General features: G+C 46.6%; 1 protein-coding gene across 2 annotated transcripts in view; it reads left to right on the forward strand.

The window, feature by feature from the left end:
• MCOLN3 (mucolipin TRP cation channel 3) overlaps positions 1-20,764 on the forward strand; it is a 939,415-nt gene that overhangs the window by 812,183 nt on the left and 106,468 nt on the right. For both annotated transcript variants that reach the window (XM_069641701.1, XM_069641700.1), the window contains exon 13: positions 6,603-6,736. In XM_069641701.1, the coding sequence (XP_069497802.1) occupies positions 6,603-6,736 (134 nt within the window). The remainder of the gene's footprint in view (positions 1-6,602; positions 6,737-20,764) is intronic.

Consider the following 20,764-nt stretch of genomic DNA (forward strand, 5'->3'; position numbering starts at 1 on the left):
TCCTACAACCGTCGCCAGCTTTATAAGCCATCACTCCGGGCAACCCAGACCCACATGATCTCCTACCCTGTGGGTGCGGGACGCCCCCGACACTTGCCTTAACAACACCAAGATGGGTAAACATGACAAATCCCAACCTAAACTCAATTTTGACGCTGGTCCTGCATTGAAAACTCCCAGACAGGAAACCTGCCCGGACTCTCCTCTAAATCAGGGCGAATTGGAGGATGAACACCGGCGGCAGGTCGACATCCGCAAGATCCTCCTAGAGCTCAAGTCAGGGATTGGAAGTCTAGACAGTAAAATGGACACGCTGTCGTCCAAGGTTGATCTTCTTCAGCACCGCCTGGACAAGCATAAAGACTGATTGGATAATGTCGAACAGAGTCTCAGACCTGGACGACGGCGCTAACTCACTAACTGCGAGAGTAACCTCCCTCGAAAACCAAATGAAAACAGTCATGGCTAAGAATGAAGATTTGGAAGGGCGCTCCCGTCGCAATAATATTAGAGTGGTCGGAATCCGGGAACAAGCACCTCCCAACAGAATGGAAGACCACGTGGAGAAAATGTGTAGAGATCTATTTGGCGATGCAGCTCTTTCTCAATTATTTGTGATTGAAAGGGCCCACAGGATCCCAAACACCAGGCCGGCCCCCGGGGTGCCCCCACGCCCAATTATAGCCAAGTTGTTGAACTTCAAGGACCGAGACACCATCCTGAGGCTGGCAAAGGACAGAGGGAACCTGCAATATGACGGAGACACAATACAGCTCTTCCCCAACTTCTCCCCAGCAGTGCAAGCTCAAAGAAGATCCTTCGCTGCTGTCAAACAACGGCTGCAGGAAAACCAAATCACTTACTCAATGCTTTTCCCAGCGAAACTTCGTATCCAGTTTGAGGGGAAAGTATACTTCTTCAATTCGCCTGATGAAACCACCCTATTCCTAGACGCACATAGATGTAAAGCCCCAAACAGTGGCCGAGCTTCATCTCGAAAGGAGCGCCCCGAAAGAAATCCACTGTGACCTAAAGCAGCATCGCAGCAGAACGATGGGAACAATATCAAAAGTCAGGATTTATTAACACATAAAGTTCCAGGAGTCACTAGCGCCCCATGTGCAGCATGTGCCCCATGTGCAGCAGCAATATGTTCATTTCGGGGGGAGACCAAACGGACGAGTTGGGGGTTGTCTGTGTAAGGTTTGATTCATCAGAGTTGTTGTGTTTGAGCTCCGGCTGTCTCCAGACCGGTTCTTCCCTCCGCCGCCACGCACTGCGGCCGACTTACGGAGCAAAGCTGCGTTTATAGACAGACAGCAGCGTCACCACAAGGCAACACAGCTTCGACCCCAGCCCAAGCAGCGTGAACAGAGATCCAGCCCAGCTAATTCAAGGTAGCAACGTGGAACATTAGGGGTGGCAACATTCCTGCAAAAACAAGGAAGATCCTACAGCTCCTCAAACGCTCAAACGCTGCAAAGTAGACGTGGCAATGATTCAAGAGACTCCACTCCTCCCGCAAAAAGAGCACCTCTGGGCCCGCAACTGGGGATGCCATTGCTACTTCTCCTCCTACTCGTTGTACGCTAGAGGAGTAGCCACCCTTATTAACTCCAAAGTCGGCTTTCGCATGAAGAGGGTGGAGAAGGATTGCAAGGGAAGAGGCCTCCTGGTACAAGGCGTCATCGCAGGGAGAGACGTTACGTTTATAAATTCGTACGGTCCTAACGTAGATGGAGCGAACAACTTTGACTGGGTCTTTTCACAAGTCTCACAAAGCAAATCTACAACCATCATCTGGGGCGGTGACCTTAACCACCCACCTTGACCCGCAAAAAAATAAATCGTAAACCACCTCCACACAGACAGCTAGAGCGAGCCTTCAAGTACAGGAGATTTGCAAGGCATACAACTTGGTCGACATATGGAGGCACAGAAACTGGGAGAAACGCGAGTATACTTTCCACTCTGAGGTTCACCATTCCAGCTCTCGCATAGACTATCTTCTGGTCTCTTCTCAAGGCGCATTCCATTGGGGTTGCTGCCAGATCCTTCCAAAAACCTTTTCGGACCACGCCACAGTGACACTCGAATGCGACCCCCCCAATGCCCCACCAACAGCACCTCACTGGCGCTTTAAACCGGGTGCGCTGACGGACCAAGCATTCGCAGCGGAGCTTCACGAGGAGATCACGTTCGTCATAGACAGCAATCAGGACTCAGCCGCCTCAGCGGGAACACATTGGGAAGTGCTAAAGTGCTACATTTAAGTTTCTGCATCGCGAAAGAAAACGGAATACTAAAGACTATACGCCGTGAGTTAGCAGCCAGCGAGGAGCGTCTGAAAGCTCTAGAACGACAGAGTACTGACACACTCTCCAAACACACTTAAGCGGATCTCAAAGAAGAATTGCTTAAATTTAGAGCGTTGGCGGAGCAAGAGTTGAAGTTTCTACGCCGTGGATACCAGATACGCCAATATGGGGAGGGACAATGCCCTGGAGCTCTCTTGGCCCGTCTGATTTCCGCCGATAGAAAACCCACTCTAGTGGAGAGAATCCTCCCTCCACAGGGGACACTAGTCCACACAGAACTAGAAATAATCAACACTTTCCACACCTTCTATCAAAACCTGTACAGCACACACCACTCAAACGATTCCGAAACGCCTACACAACTACCTAGCAGATACAGAATTATACTGGGTGGAGCAGGAGCTACGCAAACCACTAAACAACCCCATCACGCAGGAAGAGATCCTAGAAGCGATAAAGAGCCTGCCCAACACCAAAGCCCCCGGTCCTGATGGCCTAATTGGAGAGTTCTACAAAGCATTTGCCCCATTGATAGCCCCCCTCCTTTTGAAATGAAGAAGCGGCAGAGAAAGGTATTCTCCCGCAGACCCTAAGGGAAGAAAACGTAATCGTACTACACAAGAAAGACAAGCCCCCCGAGGAATGCGGTTCCTATAGACCGATTTCCTTAATAAATTTAGATAATAAAATATTGGCTAAAATTATCTCCACTAGACTAATCCCTCTGATGCCAGCACTGGTTCTCGCCGATCAGGCCGGTTTTGAGCCTGGTCGCAATACATCATTTGGCATCAGGAGACTGTTTGGGGTCATGGCAGCAATAGAACCCACACAACAGACAGCTGCAGTTCTTTTAGACGCTGAGAAGGCCTTCGACTCTGTCGAATGTCCCTACATGTTTGCGGTACTCAAGCAACTTGGCCTGGGAAACCAGTTCATTAAACTAGTGGCACTACTATACAATAAACCCCAATCAACCATTATTCTAAGCTCATCAAAATCAGCGCCCGTCCACCTCCAATGCGGAACTAGACAAGGGTGTCCGTTGTCTGCGCTAATATTTGCACTGGTGATGGAGCCGCTGGCCTCCGGTCTGCGCGCTCGGCATCTCCATAGAGGACTATCTATGGGCCCCCACAGGGTCGTCATCTCCCTCTACGCCGACGACATGTTACTCATTCAAAACCCCAAAGAAAATCTAAACCCCATAATGCAGGAGGTACTTAAATTTAGTCTGATCTCAGGTCTGACAATCAATCATTCCAAGTCGATAATTTTTCCTCTAACATACTGCACCAATAAATTCACAGATGAGTTCAATTTCAAATGTGAATGCGCCCACGTGCGATACCTTGGGATCCTCCTGTCCTTGAACCACCGTGTAATCTTTCAAGATAATTATGAGTCCACCTTTAAGGCTCTACAAGAGAAGGTAACCAGATGGAAATCGCTACCACTTACGCTAGGCACCGATGGGCAGACACTGCAGGAGATGCTCCGAGAGCGAATAACGTCAGACACTTGTGAATGTTGTTGAGGCGTGGTGTTGTGGGGGGTGAGGTGGAGGGCCGAGGAGGGCATTATTAAAATGGGGCTTGTTACTTGTCCCATTGTTGGGCTGAGTGAGTGTTCAAATTGTGACTGCCTTTTCTTTCTCTTTTCTGTTTGGAAAAACATAAATAAAGTTTTTTTTAAAATTCTTTAAAATGTTTTAAAAAAAAAACACCACAACCAAAGTGGCCAGGATGACGGCAGTAACAACTTTCATCCTGAGTAGGGAAGGGAAGTGTATCCAAGAGGATTTGGCCTTTCGCATCCCCATTTTCTAAACAACCCCACTCCCAAAATGCTTTGCGCAAAAGGTGATAGACTAACAGTTTGTAGCTTTTTTGCCAGCGTACAATCACTAAGTATGAAGAGATGTGCACACTGAGAGACACCTTCTGCCCAAATCTCTAAAGTGCAGAAACAATGAAAGAGACCATTGCTGATATTTCGGATTCACACTAGGAGTGACCTTAGTGAAATTAAGTCAGTGTAACTTAATGTAATGTAACTGTTTTTTAATTGATAGTTTAGGTCTGATGCACCAATCGAGTCAGTTCCCAATTCCAATGGAAATAACTTCCAGAACAAATGTTTTCACGCACCAGAACTTCATCACAAGGTGGTGACACAGTGGGAGGCCACACACTGGATCATATGTGTAAAGACTCAGAGCATTAAAGGGCTTTGTGGTAATTTTAAATAAGCCCAAACATATGAAATATGAATGGAGCACAAGTAAAAGCATAAGAGACCCTTAACCTGCCCTTACTGAATGCAAAGGAGGCTCCACACTGGCCAAATGATTATATATCTAATAAACTATCTAATATGCTACCACTGTAGTTAACAAAACTCATTCATTTTCTGTATTGCTACCCTAGGTCTCAAAGATGCATCGTTTTACTTATTACAGTTTTTCCTAATAACAGAAATTAGTACCCGGCGAGGGCGCTATCAGAATTAAACAAGGATTCTGATTGACTCTCGCTGGGGCTTTATGAGAATCCAGCAGCCTTTTCCGTGGTAGGGGGCGTGGCAGCCCCTCAGCCGATCAGGAGGCTCGAAGTGGGTCCATCCCCGCTCCTAGCCTCCCACGGCTGAGAAGCTGCTTTCGCCCCCCGCAGGGTACACGGGTATGTATTTTTTTTGTATTCCCTTCCCTGCCACCTAGCCGCCCTCCCCACTCCACTTACCTTCAGCCTGCTTTGTCCCCGGTGGGGGACGATGGCATCCTCCAGCCGTGTGGAGACTCGGAACGGGGCCATCCCCGCTCCGAGTCTCCACACGGCTGGAGGCTTCCATGGTCCATTTTTTCTTTTTTTTTCTCCCTCCCTTCCGCCCTCCCAACCCCACTTACCTTTTTCCTTTTTTATTCGGGAGCAGACGCGCTGGGAACGCTTCTGTTCCCAGCGCCTCCGCTCCCGATGGCCGCCATGGAAAGGGAAAATGGACTCCGTTTTCCCTTTCCTGGCAGCTATTTTCTTGGTTGCTTCCTGTGGGCCAGAGTACTAATTAAGCAATATGCCCCGAGCAAAGCAGGCATTACCGACTCAGGTAATGCCCCGGGGCCCATAGAAATAGGCCCGAGCGAAATTTTGATTCTTGTAGGACAACTCAGCCTGACCCATACCCCAATCTCCACCAACTTGCCCACCTCGCCGTGGCAGTTTAACTACATTTGGTGAATGGCTGTTTTCCCCGTGTTTTTCCCCACACTGTTTTAGGGTAGGCCAGGTAAGGGAACATTTATTATGGATTTCTAGGGCAGTGGTGTTGGGGGTGGTGGATGGGGGCTTGCCCCAATAAAAAACAAAATGCTGCAAAAAAACAACCAATGCATTCTCTTCCAAAACTTAGACATATTTTCTATAGGGTAGATCCATGATTTTATAACTATTCTTTGAATAGTGTCTAATTAGAATGTTTCAAAGATACATTTCTGTTGCAGGACCTGTAGAGCTCATTATTTTTCTTGATTTCGATACAAAACACTCTTCTCAAAGTTCCCCATAACCCAACCGGTTCTGACCAAGGGACTTTATATTTCTTCTCCGGACCTGGTCTTCTTCAGGGGTACTCATTTCTGTGTGGTTTACTGAATGTAATGCATTCATAGAAGGGAGAGCTAAAAGGGTTAAGCAAGGATGTCAGTATGGCATGGTTCAATCTGTATTATGGTAACACAATCATACTCTCTCATACACAACGATGATCCTGCCCTCATAGCCCGAGCAACAATGCTCACCGGAGATAAGCCTCTACTTACATAGTCAACAATTAATATCACGACTTTTATATCTTGGTTCATACATGTGGTCAATTAGGCCAATTAGCAATAGTCTGAAATCACACAACTGTAGCCTTAACGTGTACCTCCACATAGTTTCTTCCTTCTGAATTCCTTTTCCACGTGTCCAAAATGGTAACATGGTGTTGTTGGAAGAATACCTTTGCAATGTGTTGTTGGAAGAATACCCTTGCAATGCATTTCCAAAATGGGCTTTGGACAGATGGAAACCTAATTTGCACTAATAGTGGTAACAATTCATATGAGCATTTTGTATAAAATACTGCGCAATTTACTAAAAAGACAATTGCGGCTTTGTTTTTCTTTTTTCGAGGTTCCTTTTGGTGGAATGTGTTGAAGTGTGTGTGTGTGTGTGTATGTATACAACACTGTGTATTATAATACCTGAACATTATAAGATTATTAATCAATACATTTGATGTCTTTAGCACTACCAGAAAAATGGCTTTCCAGAGACTGAACTTCATGCGTTTATATCCCAGTGCAAAGATTTACCAAGCTCTGGAACGTACAGAATGAAAGAGGGTGTCCCTGAGGCAATTTTCTGCTGCTTCTGTGAACAGTAAGTATTTACAGATGTTTATAAAGGAACAAGAATTAATTCCAGTAGTAGAAAGAAGATTTGGATACCTTTGGCATGGTCAGCAATGCATGCACATACAACATAAATTCTGCACATGCACATGGTACTGGTATTGTCTCATATGCTTGTAGCTTTGATTGGGCTTGTTGACTAACCAAGAAGTTCTAGTCTTATATTCAAGATATACATACACAATGGTTATGTCTGAGATGAAAGTACATATGAATTTTAGTGGAGAGTATCCACTTATGTTCTTTTTCAGAATACCCAATTGGATTTTACTAAAGCAATAGAAACCGAGGAGGTGGGGGGAATTACCGGTCTGGTAATGCCCCCAAGCCATAGTAGCCCTGAGGGAAGTACCAGACTGGTAATGCCCCCCTCTGAGGGTTCTATTGCTATTAGTACCCAAGCACATCGTATCAGGGACTACTAGCATTATTTCTCGAGTTGGGAAACAGTGTTGAAACTGTTTCTCAACTCGAGAAAAAAAGCAAAATAATGCCTGCCAGAGATCGGGGAGTAGGGACTACAGGTACTCCCTTCTCCCTTTCCATGGCGGCCATTCAAAAATGTGAAAAAAGTAGATAAACCAAATGGCCGCCATGGAACAGGCATCCCTTCTCCCTTTCCATGGCTGACAGGAGGTGAAAGGAACTCGGAGCGCTTCCCGCAAGTCTTGCCCGGCCAGGTAATGGCACCGTGAGGGCCAATCGGATCGTTTGTAATAATCTGATTGTCCCTCACCGGGTACTTGTATGCTGTGGGTTTGTGAACTCAGCCCTATTTTTAACAGCAATATATGAAAACATATTGTGAAAATGTCTTCCTCAATATTGCCTACCACCATAAGCTTGACGTAAAGACTCAGTTTAAACAAATGCAGAGGGTCACATGGTTAAAATAATATAAAACATGGTGGGATGTGGAGGCCCAATGAAGGGGTGTACGGTCGGGCAGTGTCGGCAATCGTGTAATGGATAGCTTGATACTGCTTCTCCCCTTTTCGGGACCATATGGGTCCTGCAAGAGACACCATTTGTAGAGTGGACAGGGTGTCTTTCTCTCACTCCGTAAGGCAAAGGAAGAGGGTGTACAAAGTCTGTGCATTGGCAAAGAATCTAAACATATTTAGATTCATGCAAATGCAAAAACTGGTTTTCCTGTCACCCTGCACAGTGTTATGCATGGGCAAGACAGCCCTGGCCCTGACACATGTGCAACACCGCACAGGTCATCAGGGAGGCCAGAGACCCAGGGCCTCATTACGAGTTGGGCTGTAGCCCTTAAATGCAGTGGTTACAGTATTACCGCTGCATTTAAGGGCTGGCCCTATCACAAGTCTAGCTTATTTACCCCCAGTTCTGAGCTGGGGGTAAATTCGCTGAGAAAAGGCAAATTTTCAGCGCAGTTACAGCCAGCAGTCTTACCGCGCAGTAATTGCGCCGAGAATTTCCCATTGGGTCCAAATAGGGAATGGGTATTTACCGTTAACGCCTAACCCGTGATCCGGCTGTAACACCGCTGGACCGGTGGGTGCTAATGCTATTACAGTTGGGTGGTATCCCAGCCGGGATACCGCCCAACTCGTGATGAGGCTGTGATCTCACAGGGTCACATCACGATTTGGGCAGTATCCCGGCTGGAATACCGCCCAACTGTAATAGCTTTAGCGCTCACCGGTCCAGCGGTATTACCGCTGGATCACGGGTTGGGCGTTAACTGTAAATATGTTAACTGTAAATCTCCATTGCCCATTGGGTCCAATGGGGAATCTTCGGCACTAATACCACGCGTAAATACAGGGCACTAAATGGGATTTTAACTTCCAGAGATAAGCTGGAGGTAAAACAGCCCATTTAGCACCCAACTCATGATAGGGCAGCCCTTAAGTGCAGCGGTAATACCTTTACCGCCGCATTTAAGGGCTACAGCCCAACTCGTGATGAAGCCCATTGTGCCTGTAATGGGTATTTCCCATTCCCCATTGGGTCCATTGAGTATCCAAGGTTAACAAATAGTTAGTTATTTATAAACATGTTTTACCAAATGTGTAGCCTAAATCTGTATTGCCCTCCAACATTCTAACTAAACCCTGGGGATCCGCTTATCGAGGGTTAGGGTAAAGTAGAGAGAAACTTGCCCTAATCTATATGCTAATCACCAACCATGTTTTTCATAACAGGAAAGGTTTTTTAAAAAACATGTGTAATTGGCTTTGCAAATGAAATTCTTCAACTTTAATCTTGTTCTTTGCTCTGCGTCTTCACACTTCTAAAAATGATACAGAGCTCATGGTAAATTGCTCTGATCTAATTCTAAAACATGATCGTCGTTATTTGCTGGTGATCATAGCAATGCACCTAGTATCCACATGTGTTGAGGATATAGTGTGTATTGTTGACGAAAAGTGACCCAGACTTCTTGTTTGGGGGTCACTATTGGCCTACCGGTTTCAGTGGTTTTAAAATATATTACCCACTTTCTTCAGGGCCACAGCATCTATTGCCCTGCTGTCAGGCAAAGGAGATCGTATCTCTGCACACGTAAGTGCCCCACCTGCAGATCAGACAAAGGGTGGGAGGGGCGAGGGTTGACATGAAAGGAGATGGTTTTAATACATATCCAATGTCTTTGATGGTATTAAAGCCTAACAGGTCATGTGGCTTACCCATGTGTTTCAAAAAGCTTTCCTCTATGCGGGACGGTCATGTTGCTTTTCATCGACTGCAACTTAGGTTTACTGCATGCCGTCTCAACCTGTGGGTCATTGAGAAATGTGTGTGGTGGGGTCAATATTACACGTGCAAGACTTGTATACATAGTTGTTTTCAATTTGAATATTCTAGTGTGTGGCTCTATAGTGCGCCTGTCAGTTAGAATGTTGGAGGGCAATACATACTTAGGCTACACATTTGGTAAAATATGTTTATAAATAACTATTTGTTAACCTTGGATACTCAATTCAGGTAATGCTGAACATTGTGTGAAGACGACACAGTTCTTTTTGTTTTGATGACATGCACAAGAGCAGCGTGGACTGCGATTGGAGGAACGACACCTACGGAGGGAGGAGAGTCATCGTTACGCAGAGGCGAGCCTCTGAGACGGTTTCCTGGAGGGACAGAGCTACGCCAAGCCACGGTGGCGTGGGAGACGCAAGGCCTGCTAGCTGGAGGCTGAGAAGCAGGAGCTCTGACCGAGCAAAAGGCTCCAGTCAGGAGAGGAACAGAGACGGAAAGAAAACAATTTTCCCTGATGGCACGACCACTAGAGAACAGTGGTGGGTGTGGCGCCCAGCAACCGACGCTGAGACCAATGAGAGGAGAGGAGCCCGTGTCCCTGAGCTCCACAAGGTAAGTACCTTTGCTGAGGAGATGAATACCGACAGGGAAGTGAATGCTCCCAACGCAAGGTCACCAGTGAAGTCTATGAACTTTGTTTTTCAAAATTGCTGAAACCGACAAAGGTACGAAAGCCTGAGAAAGCGAATGGGCACATGACCCAGATAAAACAGAGTGAAAGAGATACGAACACTGTATTTCAAGGCTGGAGAAGTTGCCAACCGTACAAAAATCGAACAGGCATACGCGATATGTTAAAAGGGGTGAAAGGGATATGTGTGCTTTTTGTCAAGTCTCGCTAAGTCAAACAGACATACGTCCCACGTGGAACAAAGGGAAAGGAGTTTGAAAGCTCTGTAACAAAGTCATCCAAGCCAACTAGGTAACAGAAACCTGTAAAACCTGAGCGGGCAGAATCCCTATGTTTATTGATTGGACTGAGAACCAATAACCCTGCCAGTGAACCACAGGGCTTTGGGGAGTCCCTGTGCCACGAAGGTGGGATACAGAGAAGAGTGCTTAAAGTGATCCTGGAGGGGTTTGGCCACTGATAAAAGTCACAAAGCAAGTAGTCAACAAAGGGTAAGGAGAATGCAAAACGGAGGATATTTGTATTTTTAACCAACACTATAAGAACACTGTGAACTGTGTCAAAAATATTCCAAAGGAACTTGGAGACTAAGAACAAATTATCTACGAGTTGGACCAGGCAGAAGCCAATTCCAAGGCTATTGTGCAAGCCTGCCCTTTTCCTTTTAGTTCGATTTTCAAAAGTGGCAGGGTCAGTTAGATAGGATTTGGAATCTGATTATTGAAGGTATGAGTAGGGTGATCTGAGGGTCATTTTAGAGAAAGGGGCAGTATCGGCATGTACTGGGATATTGAAAGGGGGAGCGGAGTATGCAGAACCCTGCAGGTGAGTGCCTGGAGTTCCATGGTGAGGGTATCAATAGCATAATTATGGGGAGGATGAGTGATGGCATATGTATGTTTTTGGTGGGTAGCATCAGGTATCAGGTGGTAGAGTCAGGGCCAATAGAGACCAAATTCCAGTTACTTGAAGCCCCAACAATCCGAAAGCAATTGAATTCAGTTGTAGTTCAAGCCCCCATCTGGAGGAATGGAGGGCCTGTGTGGGAGGGGAAATGCCGGGCCAACAGGTTTTACTCTTGGACAAGCTGCCATTGGCCTGACAGGCAGGTTGCCCTACCTTTGCTGACAATAAGGTCCCATATCATGTGGAACCATTACCAGCAAGGCTGTTGTTACAGCGCAGGTTTATGGGGTGATTTCCCTAACATATCTTCTAGGAGCCACAGTTGGGATGCGCATGCGCTCTCCCAGGGTCTCTGTGATTGAGTGAAGCATCCTAAGCGATCGATGTTGCTGCTGTACAGGGTTATTCAACTCACAGGTCTCATATGGGCTACTGCTGGAATAGGAAGATATGAAATTAGTAACAAGAAGGTGGTTGTTGTTCTTTATGTGACTGGCACTGGAATTACTAGAAGGGGGAGGTTAGGTAAATGTTTCACCTTACATTTGGATAGTGCCCGGTATAAAAACCTTTTAACATAACATAGCTTTCCCAAACAATGCACTCCATTAAACATTTAAAACCCCTGAGGAGAAGTGGTAGTCCAGTTCCTTAAGGATCACATTCCTTCTGGGTCCTGCTGCCACTTCCCACACACTCTGACAATATGAATAACAATTGTTTAGGAGGGTAAAGAGGGAATTAAGACTCAAACTCCACTCAATACTTGCTGAACTCACTTTTACAAACATTACACACTACACATCTTCATAGTCATACACATCTTCATAGTCAACACTCAAACACTTTGCACTGAAATATTCAGATCTGTTGGCTTTGCTAAAGATTGTTAAATATGGGGTGTACATGCTAAAAATTATGTTTTTGCAGGTCCTGGTGCTGTTTTAGTAATGTGTGTTCTCTACAGTTCCATAGTATGACAGAAAGGCCCATTCACTCATGCTCTAAGCAAACAATACATTTTATTGTCAGTGCAACATACGTATTTATAGAAATTGTACAAGACCACTTGATTTTAAGCCATGTGGACATAATAAGGCATTCAAGTTAAAATCTCAACAACATACATTTGTACGGTACAACAATATATCACATTATTTCAACATCAATAATTTCATTATATACAGCACAGTAGAACATACACAAAAGGCACAAATACATTCCTATCTGAATCTTACTCACCCTAACCAAGTACAATTAAACATATCACAATACAACAACATAGTTCAACATATGCCACCTAAATCATGAACTAAGCTTCATTTTGCATATGCAGTGATAATCCGATATCCACCTTTTACAGTGTCAATTGTTCCTCATAGCAGAGATCACTTCATATTAAGAAACAGCATCCTAATATCACCCATCATGTTTCGTTCCTTCCACCAACATTTAATTATGGAACTTAATCAGGGAACACACAATATATCTACGGCTCAGAGGAATCGGAGCTCAAGGCTGCTACATTACAATCCCTGGTTAAAAAAAAGATGTATTCCTAATAGTACATAGCTTTATATTTAAGAGCCAAACAAACACTCTTCTTGCACTGAACATAAAACGTGCTATATTTCTACGACTTCAGCACCATTGAAAAAGTCTGTTTAATGGATCTAGTTCATCCCATGCGTTGAATGCCGCATTATAATGGCTAAAACTGCTATCGCGCAAGCATCCACATGGCTGGCTTGTGGCAGGCGTTCACCACTTGGTAATACGCATCAAGGGCACTTGTCACAATGGGCCTTTTTGATATAGTATATTTTCATTCTAGGGGTGTGTAAGGGAGGCATGGTATCGCAAGTATGACAATGACACAAGAAGTACCATTTTAAAACTTTTATTGAATATTCGGAGTTTGGAAAAACTCCTGCTTTGCCCTGTAGCTATGATAGTATAATCAAATAATAAGGAAAGCTCAGTCCTAGTCAGTCACTGTCACATCAAAATGGCCTTTACTAACAAAACCTAATGCCTGTTGTAGGAAAGGCATGGTATCACAAGTATGACACTGGGCCTCATTACGAGGTGGGAGGTAAGGGATTACCAGCACCGGTAAGGGCACCGGTGCCGGTAATCCCTTACCTACCCACTACAAGTTCCCTTTGTGGGTCCTTCCTTAACGCCTGGTTTTTGCAGGCGTTAAGGACGGGACCCGCAAAGGGAAACCGGGGTCAATAACGGTACCGCAATTTGCGGTACCGTTATTGCTGCCTTCCCATTGAGCCCTATGGGGGCCCAAATGGGAATGGGGAATGGCCCTGTTGAATGGGGAATTACCGGTCCCTCCGACCTCGCAATGGACCAGTAATTACTCCATTCACCAGGCCGGAGTCGGAAGGGTTTTGGAGGCAGCCATGGCGCTAATAGCGAAATGAGGCCCACTGACACAACAGATACAATTTGTAAAACCTTTACTGAAAAATGTTGGGGTTGGAGAAACTCCTATTTTGCCCTATAACTAAGATGGGAGTGGTCTCTACCATCAAATGAGAAACAAAAGTCAGTGAAATCAAAATGGCCTATGCTAACAAAAACCTAATGCCTACACTACCTACCAGCTCTGCTCAAATTAAACCTCTAAGCATTTCCAAACCGTGGATTGAGGCTCGGCTGGCCTTCCATGTTTAAGTCTCTTTCTTGACTTTACAAGTTGTATTCTAATGTAAAGTTCACAAAGGTCTCCCTCTGCCAGTCTCAGACCTTGAAACACACAGTTCACAAAGCTCCCCTTTGTCGGGCTCAGACCTCTAACGTCACAGTTCAACAAAAACTTGCAGGGGGGTTCCCTTCCCCAGGCTTATTGTTCTTCGGGTCTCCCTCAATCGGGCTTGGAACCCTTCCGGATATCAAAGACTTTCGAATGCGCCTGGCTTTTTTTTACAGACCACCGTCATGACCACTTCAACTCAAAGTTCACGTTTACTCTCGCTAAATTTACTTTTTCTGTTTGTTCACTTTTAAGCTTCAAACAATGTACCTTTCATGGTAGACTTTCAAATGGGCTAATTCCTTTCACCGGACCACTCCCTTACTTAGTATCGTTGCCTTTTACTTCAAAGTTCATTCACTGGTCTGCCTTTTTTCGTGTTTCATCCACAAGCGTGCAGCCTTCACTGTGATATACTGTTGCTACTTAATTTCCTTTAACACACACCGGTCACTCAGGTCTCTTGCCAACTCACCGGCTGTGTGTGCTTCTTTCTTGTTTTGCCATTTCCAATTTATGAGTCAAGGTTAGTACCACAGGCTCGGCCTCCCCTCCACAACTCTGCAATTCACCTGTGAGGGTCGGTGGCGTCCTTGAAGCACAATGTAATCTTCACTTGTAGGATCTGGCCTTCTCAATGTGTCTTTCGCGGCTGGTCGGCGGCAACGACCTCCAGTAGGGATCCCTTGGGGTTTTCGGCCTGCTGCTCTTGTCCTTTGGTCCGTTGCTCTGCTTCAGTGGGTGTGCCTTCGTCCCGGAAGTTCTGGTCATAACCGTGTTCCGCCTTGCTCAGAGTGTGTCTTTAGAGGTTGCCTTTTATTCATGTGAGTAGAACTAACTGGTACCAGGTGTATGCACTGAGTATAAAGTGCCTGACTTTGCCTGACCCGATTAACGGGACATGTCCAGTACGAGATGGGACTTCAGAAAATCCTACAAAATAGGATTGGGTAGATGAACAGAAAAGGGGGGAATCCTGTGTCTCACCATTGGCTGTCTCACCCCCACTCCCCGAAGACCCCTCACCCAGGTGATCCTCCCGCACTAGTCTACCCATATGGTCTGGATCCAAAGGCGATGGCTGTGCCCGGGCCACCCGAGGACGAGATCCCTGTGGACTAGTGGGTGAGACATCCTCTGGTTTCTCACACTGCCCCAGCTCTTATACAAACAATATGTAATGGTTTATGTATGCAAAGGAAAATCAGTGTTATAACATAAAGGATCAAGATGGCTGAGTCAGCACTCCTCCCCACGTTGGAGAGCACAGAGTAAGGTAGCCCCTGTAGACAGGGTGACGCACTCTGGCTAAGGTTCTCAGAACAAAGGAAGTTCAAAGCGTGGATCGAGGCCCGCCTGGCCTTCCACATTTAAGTCACTAATTCCAGCTTTCAAAAGTTCTTTCAGAGTTCAACAAAAATTCCAGCAAGTCTCCCTCGGTCGGGCTCAGACCCCTCAAAGCAAAATGTTCATGTAGGTCTCCCTCAATCGTGCTCGGACGTTTCAACCAAAAAGTACTGATTCAACGTAGATATCCCTCAGTCAGGCTCGGACCTCGCAATTTCAGTGCTTTCCCTTGCTCAAGCTTAATTCACATTGTTTAGGGGTTCCCTTCCCCTAACTTATCACACTTTCGAACTCGCTCAGTCGTGCTCGGACCTTTTCCTGATGTCGAAGACTTTCAAATGTGCGAGGCTTGTACTATAGACCTCTGCAGAACCACTTTGACTTTCTCTTCAGCTCACACTCTTTTGTTATTTGCCCCAGTGTCTCTTGGTCTTGGTAGTTCAGTACCATAAACTCAAATGTTCAAAAGAAATCTTTCTCTTCAAGCATTCACCTTTTCACTTCCCATTTTGCCGGGGTTAATCTTGACCATTTTGCATTTGAGTTTGTTCACTTTGTCGCTTTATAACCAAAATTTCACATTTCATGGTGACTTTCGAGTGCGCTACTTCCTTTCGTCATACCACTCCTCCACTCTGTATCACTGGTTGCACAGTTATCAGCAACTTAAATGTTCATCACTGGTTAGCTTTCTTTCGCATCTCATAAACGTGTGCGCAACCTTCACTTGTGAGATACACTGTTGCGGCTTCAATCTTTCTTTGACACAAACCGGCCTTTCATGTCTTTCACTAACTCACTGGTTGTGCGCGTTCCTTTCTTGTCTTTGTGGCTTTGACTTATGAGTCAAGGTTAATACCACAGGCTTGGAGTCACCTCTCCAACTCTGTTGTTCAGCCGGGAGTCTCTGGCGTCCTTGAAACACAATGCAGGTATCTTCTGGTCTGCGATTTGGCTTTCTCTGCGTCTCCTTCACGGCTTCCCGGAGGCAAAAACCTCCTGCAGGGAACTTTACCCTTGATCAGTCGCTCTGCTCCAGTAGGTTCGCCTTTGACCCAGAGGTTCTCCTTCTCGTGTCCTACCTTGCTCAGAGTGTACCGCCTTTTATCCGTGTGGGGAGAGCTAATGGGTAACAGATTTATGTGATTAAAGTCAAGTGCCTGACTTTGCCTGACCGATTAGCGGGACATGTCCAATGAGATATGTAAGGGTTAACCTCTTTAGTCTCAGTCGCCCTCTTCCTCAGCCCAGTGTTTGTGCAGAAGTGCAGGGGGAGTTGGAACATTGGAGAATCATATGCAATAGGATGGGCCATACGTATGGGAAAAGGGAATACCACATCTCACCCCCACTTGCCAAAGACCCCTTACCCAGGAAATCCTCTAGTACTGGTCCACCCCCACTGGTCTGGATCCAAAGTTGATGGCCATGTCCTGGCCACCTGATGGAGAGATCCCCGGGGACCAGTAGGTGAGACACCCTTTGGTTTCTCATATACCCTTTCCCTATGCGATGTAGCCGCATCGGTTTCTCTGGGAAACCCGGAAAGGAAATCAGCGTTCCCCTGTTCTTTAACTTTTCGCTGTTCCACAGTGAAACAGTAGGGTTGCAGGTCTAAGAACCATAGCATGACTCGAGGGTTAGAGTCCTTTGTTGACTTATCCATACCAAAGGTGACTGGTCAGAGATGAGTGTGAATTTTCCCCCTAGAATGTAGTATCTAAGAGGGATAATTGCCATTTGATGGCAAGGGCTTCCAGTTCCACCACATAATGGTTCTTCTCTTGGGGGAAGAGTTTTCGACTAGTGACTAGGATGGGGCGTTCTAATCCATCGTGTATTTGCAATAATAATGCTCCTAACCCTTTGAGGGAGGCATCTTTCTCTAACAAATTCCTTTGAGAAGTTTACTACTTTTAATATTGGATTTTGGCATAAGGTTTGTTTCAGGTTATTGTAACCAGCTTCGTCCTCATCAGTCCAACACATTTTCTGGGGTTCTGCATTTCTTAGTTTGTCTGTTATTCTGGATGTTGTATCTGAAAAATGTGGGATAAACCTACAATAATATCCAATGAATCCTAGGAGTGATCTGAGATCTCCCTTGGTCTTGGGTGTGGGAGCATCTAGGACGGCTTTCACTTTTTCTTGCTGGGGCTAGACACTGCCATTCCCCACAAAGAAGCCTAGGTATTTCACTGCTGACTGAGCCAGTTTACATTTTGTTTGGTTGGCAGTTAAGCCGGCCCCTCAGAGGGTTCTCATAATAATAAAGAGATGGAAAATATGGTCTTCCCAGGTCTTACTATAAATGAATATGTCGTCAATATAGGCCCCACGGAAATTGGAATATGGCTGCAATATCCTGTCCATAAGTTGTTGGATGTTGCTGGGGCCCCATGCAATCCAAAGGGGAGGACTTTGAATTGGAATAGCCCTATTGGCATAGAAAAAGCTGTTTTTCCTCATCAGGCCCATGCACAGGGACCTACCAATATCCTTTGGTTAATTTTTAGGGTTGACAAGAATGTGGCATTTCCATGTTTATCTATTAAATCATCGATGATGTGTGGCATTGGATAGGAATCAAAGGCAGGGGTGGCGTTGACCTGCCTAAAGTCTATGAAAAACCTACAAGAGTGATCAGGTTTAGTTACTGTGAGAAACCTGAAGGTGTCTCACCCTCTAGTCACCGGGGATATGCCATCCAGGTGGCCAGGATACGGCCATCGCTATTTGGACCTAGGTCCTGGGTGTGGACCAGTGTGGGAAGATCACCTGGATGGGGGTCTTTGGGAGTGGAAGTGGGACACCAAATGGTGAGATACAGTATCCCCTTCCTTATGACACCTTTTCCCCATCGTACCAGGTAGGATATCTAGAAACTGTACCCCCGCCCCTTTTCCGACACAAACACTTTCTCACAGACAGTTCACCGTGAGCGACAACGGACTAACACCAGAGCCATATACCTGAGACGCCCCAAGACAAGGGTCAGGCAGAGTCAGGCAATTACTGAAAATTACACTCACATGACTTTCGTCACACTTCCCCATACAGATAAAAGTCGGAGCACGAAAGCACACTCGGAGCAAGATCAAGGCCATAAGCACAAGGAAGCAGCTATTCCGGGATGGCAGTTTAAACAGAGAAGAAAGGCTGTGAGACCAGAGTGGACGACAAGGAGGGAGTTACCCATGCCCTTTTCAAGAAAGGATCGCGACTTTCAGGAAGCCTCTAGGAAAAGAAACATAAGACCAGGAATTATAGCTGTCCGGAGGTGTAGCGTATGTGAATGGTACAGTTGGCCGTGCTGCATTGATACATAAGGCGGGGTGAAGCGATTGCCACTGTGGTATTATCCTTGACTCCAACAGCAAAACAATGCCAACGAGTTCAGCACAGCCGGTGAGTCGGGAGAAACTGATAACAGACCGGACTGTGTGATGCAAGCGGCAACATTGTATGAACAAAGGTATTGTTTACAAAAGACAGTCTGATGCAACCATGGCGAGCTTCCTGTGTTTTTGACTTCATTGATTGTTTAGATCTTGATATTTGTTTGCTGCACGTGGAGCTTGTGACACTGCGACTGTCCAGTGTCTTAACACTTGAGAAAAAATACAAGTACCCCACTGTTGCGCTCCAAAATATTTGTGTATTTACACTAATTCAAACTTGCAAGTTATTGGACAATTTATTTCATTGTCATTTGCATTGATTCCAAAATTTTTTTTCAGTGACATTCACATTAGGTCCAAGTTCTGTATATGTAACTCTATGGGCCTCATTACACGTTGTGCGCTAAAAACCGCATATTAGCGGCATGGCGCTATTAACGTGTCCGCCCTCGTAAGAGGGCGCTAATTACGTACCATTACGAGTACGCGGACACGAGCATAGCGCCATGCCGGTAATGACCCTACCGCCATGCCGCAAAAGTCCCAAAAAAGTCCCTTACCGGCTTTGACGAAAGTGCAGATAGCACCTCCGCCCTCACGCTACATGCAAATTGCGGTGACCGCATTAGCGGTGACCGTAAAATTGCGGAACCGGAAATAGCGTCATCGCGCCGGAACGGGAAAGAGCCCGGCGGCCATCTTTAAAAACATAATCCATTGCCATCCTCTGCCCCCTGGACCTGTATTGATTCGTGAGCCGTGCCAAACAATTGTGGACACCTGCATCATGCCTAAGGCACTCAAGAAATCAACTGACAGGCAGCGCAAAGAAAAATACACCAATGAGGAATTGGTGATGTTGACACAGACCCTTGCGGAGAATGCTGAGGTGGTCTTCGCGAATGACATGCGCCGGCCAACCCTGTTGAGGAAGAAAGCCATCTGGGAGGAGCTCGCTGCCAAAGTCAGTGCAGTGGGCACCAGCACGCGCACTGGGCGCGAATGCAGGAAGAGGTGGGACGACCTCAGGCTGCGGGTGAGGGTCATCCTGGCTGAGAACCACCGCCTTGCCAGTGCTGGTGGAGATGGATCCCCAATCCGGATGAAGGAATGGGAGGAGACGTGCGCTAACATGATTGCCGTCGAGTCAATACAGGGAGTAGGCAGCATGGAGCTCGGCGTGGGTACCACTTCTGATGGAGGTGAGTGTACACGTGACAGGATGCGATGTGAATGTACTGTACCCCCCATATGTGAGCACAGACTCCTCTCATGCATGGACACACATCCACACATGCATCCATCCCTCACCATGCCTGTGTCAGACCCACACACACACACATGCACACAACACCACAGACAAGTCCCAAACACAACCATGCATGGATGAGGCACTGAACTGGCACATCACCTGCATCCACAACCACTAAGTCCCAATTGCCACAACTGCATCATTTATGTAATCTGCATCAAGTATATTGAAACGCAACCAATGCCAACCCCCGTCTCGTCCCTGACAGGCTCACATACAGATGGGGAGGATGCCGCTGATGCAACACAGGCAACAGCTACATGCAAGAGGCCAAGGGCACAGGACCCGGCGGATACCCCAACAACATCAAGGGGCAAGGGGGGCAGGCCGCACCAGACGAGTGCCAAACTTTGTCGGAGTGCCACTGCCACGGCAGTACTAGCTGCACCACCAACTGCGGCCCCACCACCGGTGGTGAACCCACCCGCACCGATGCCAGCCACCAAGGGCCCACCATCAGCTGCGGCAAGCTCCACTGGTGAGGCAGCCGCCACTGCCCCCCTATCCGATCTGGAGGACACCCTAGACCAGGCCATGGAGATGCACACCCCAAGCCCCCCTGGATCACCAGAGCCAGTGCCAATCCAGACCCCTGCGTCTGATTCCACAGTTGAGGACACCAACCCTGCAATCATGTCCCCCATGTTGGCATCACCTGCTGTAGTGGATGCATCCGAGAGCACAGCCTCAAGTGCACAGTCACCCAGCACAGCCCTCCAATTGACCACCATCCTGCAGCGCCAACAAGAGCTGTCTGTGCTGGTTGGCCAGCATGTTGAGGAGGCTGCCAATCGCAGTGAGAACATCGTGGAGGCGTTGAGGCACTCCACAGAGCG

This window comes from Ambystoma mexicanum, chromosome 1q (genome assembly GCF_040938575.1).
Source record: "Ambystoma mexicanum isolate Mex_15411 chromosome 1q, UKY_AmexF1_1, whole genome shotgun sequence".
NCBI lineage: Eukaryota > Metazoa > Chordata > Amphibia > Caudata > Ambystomatidae > Ambystoma > Ambystoma mexicanum.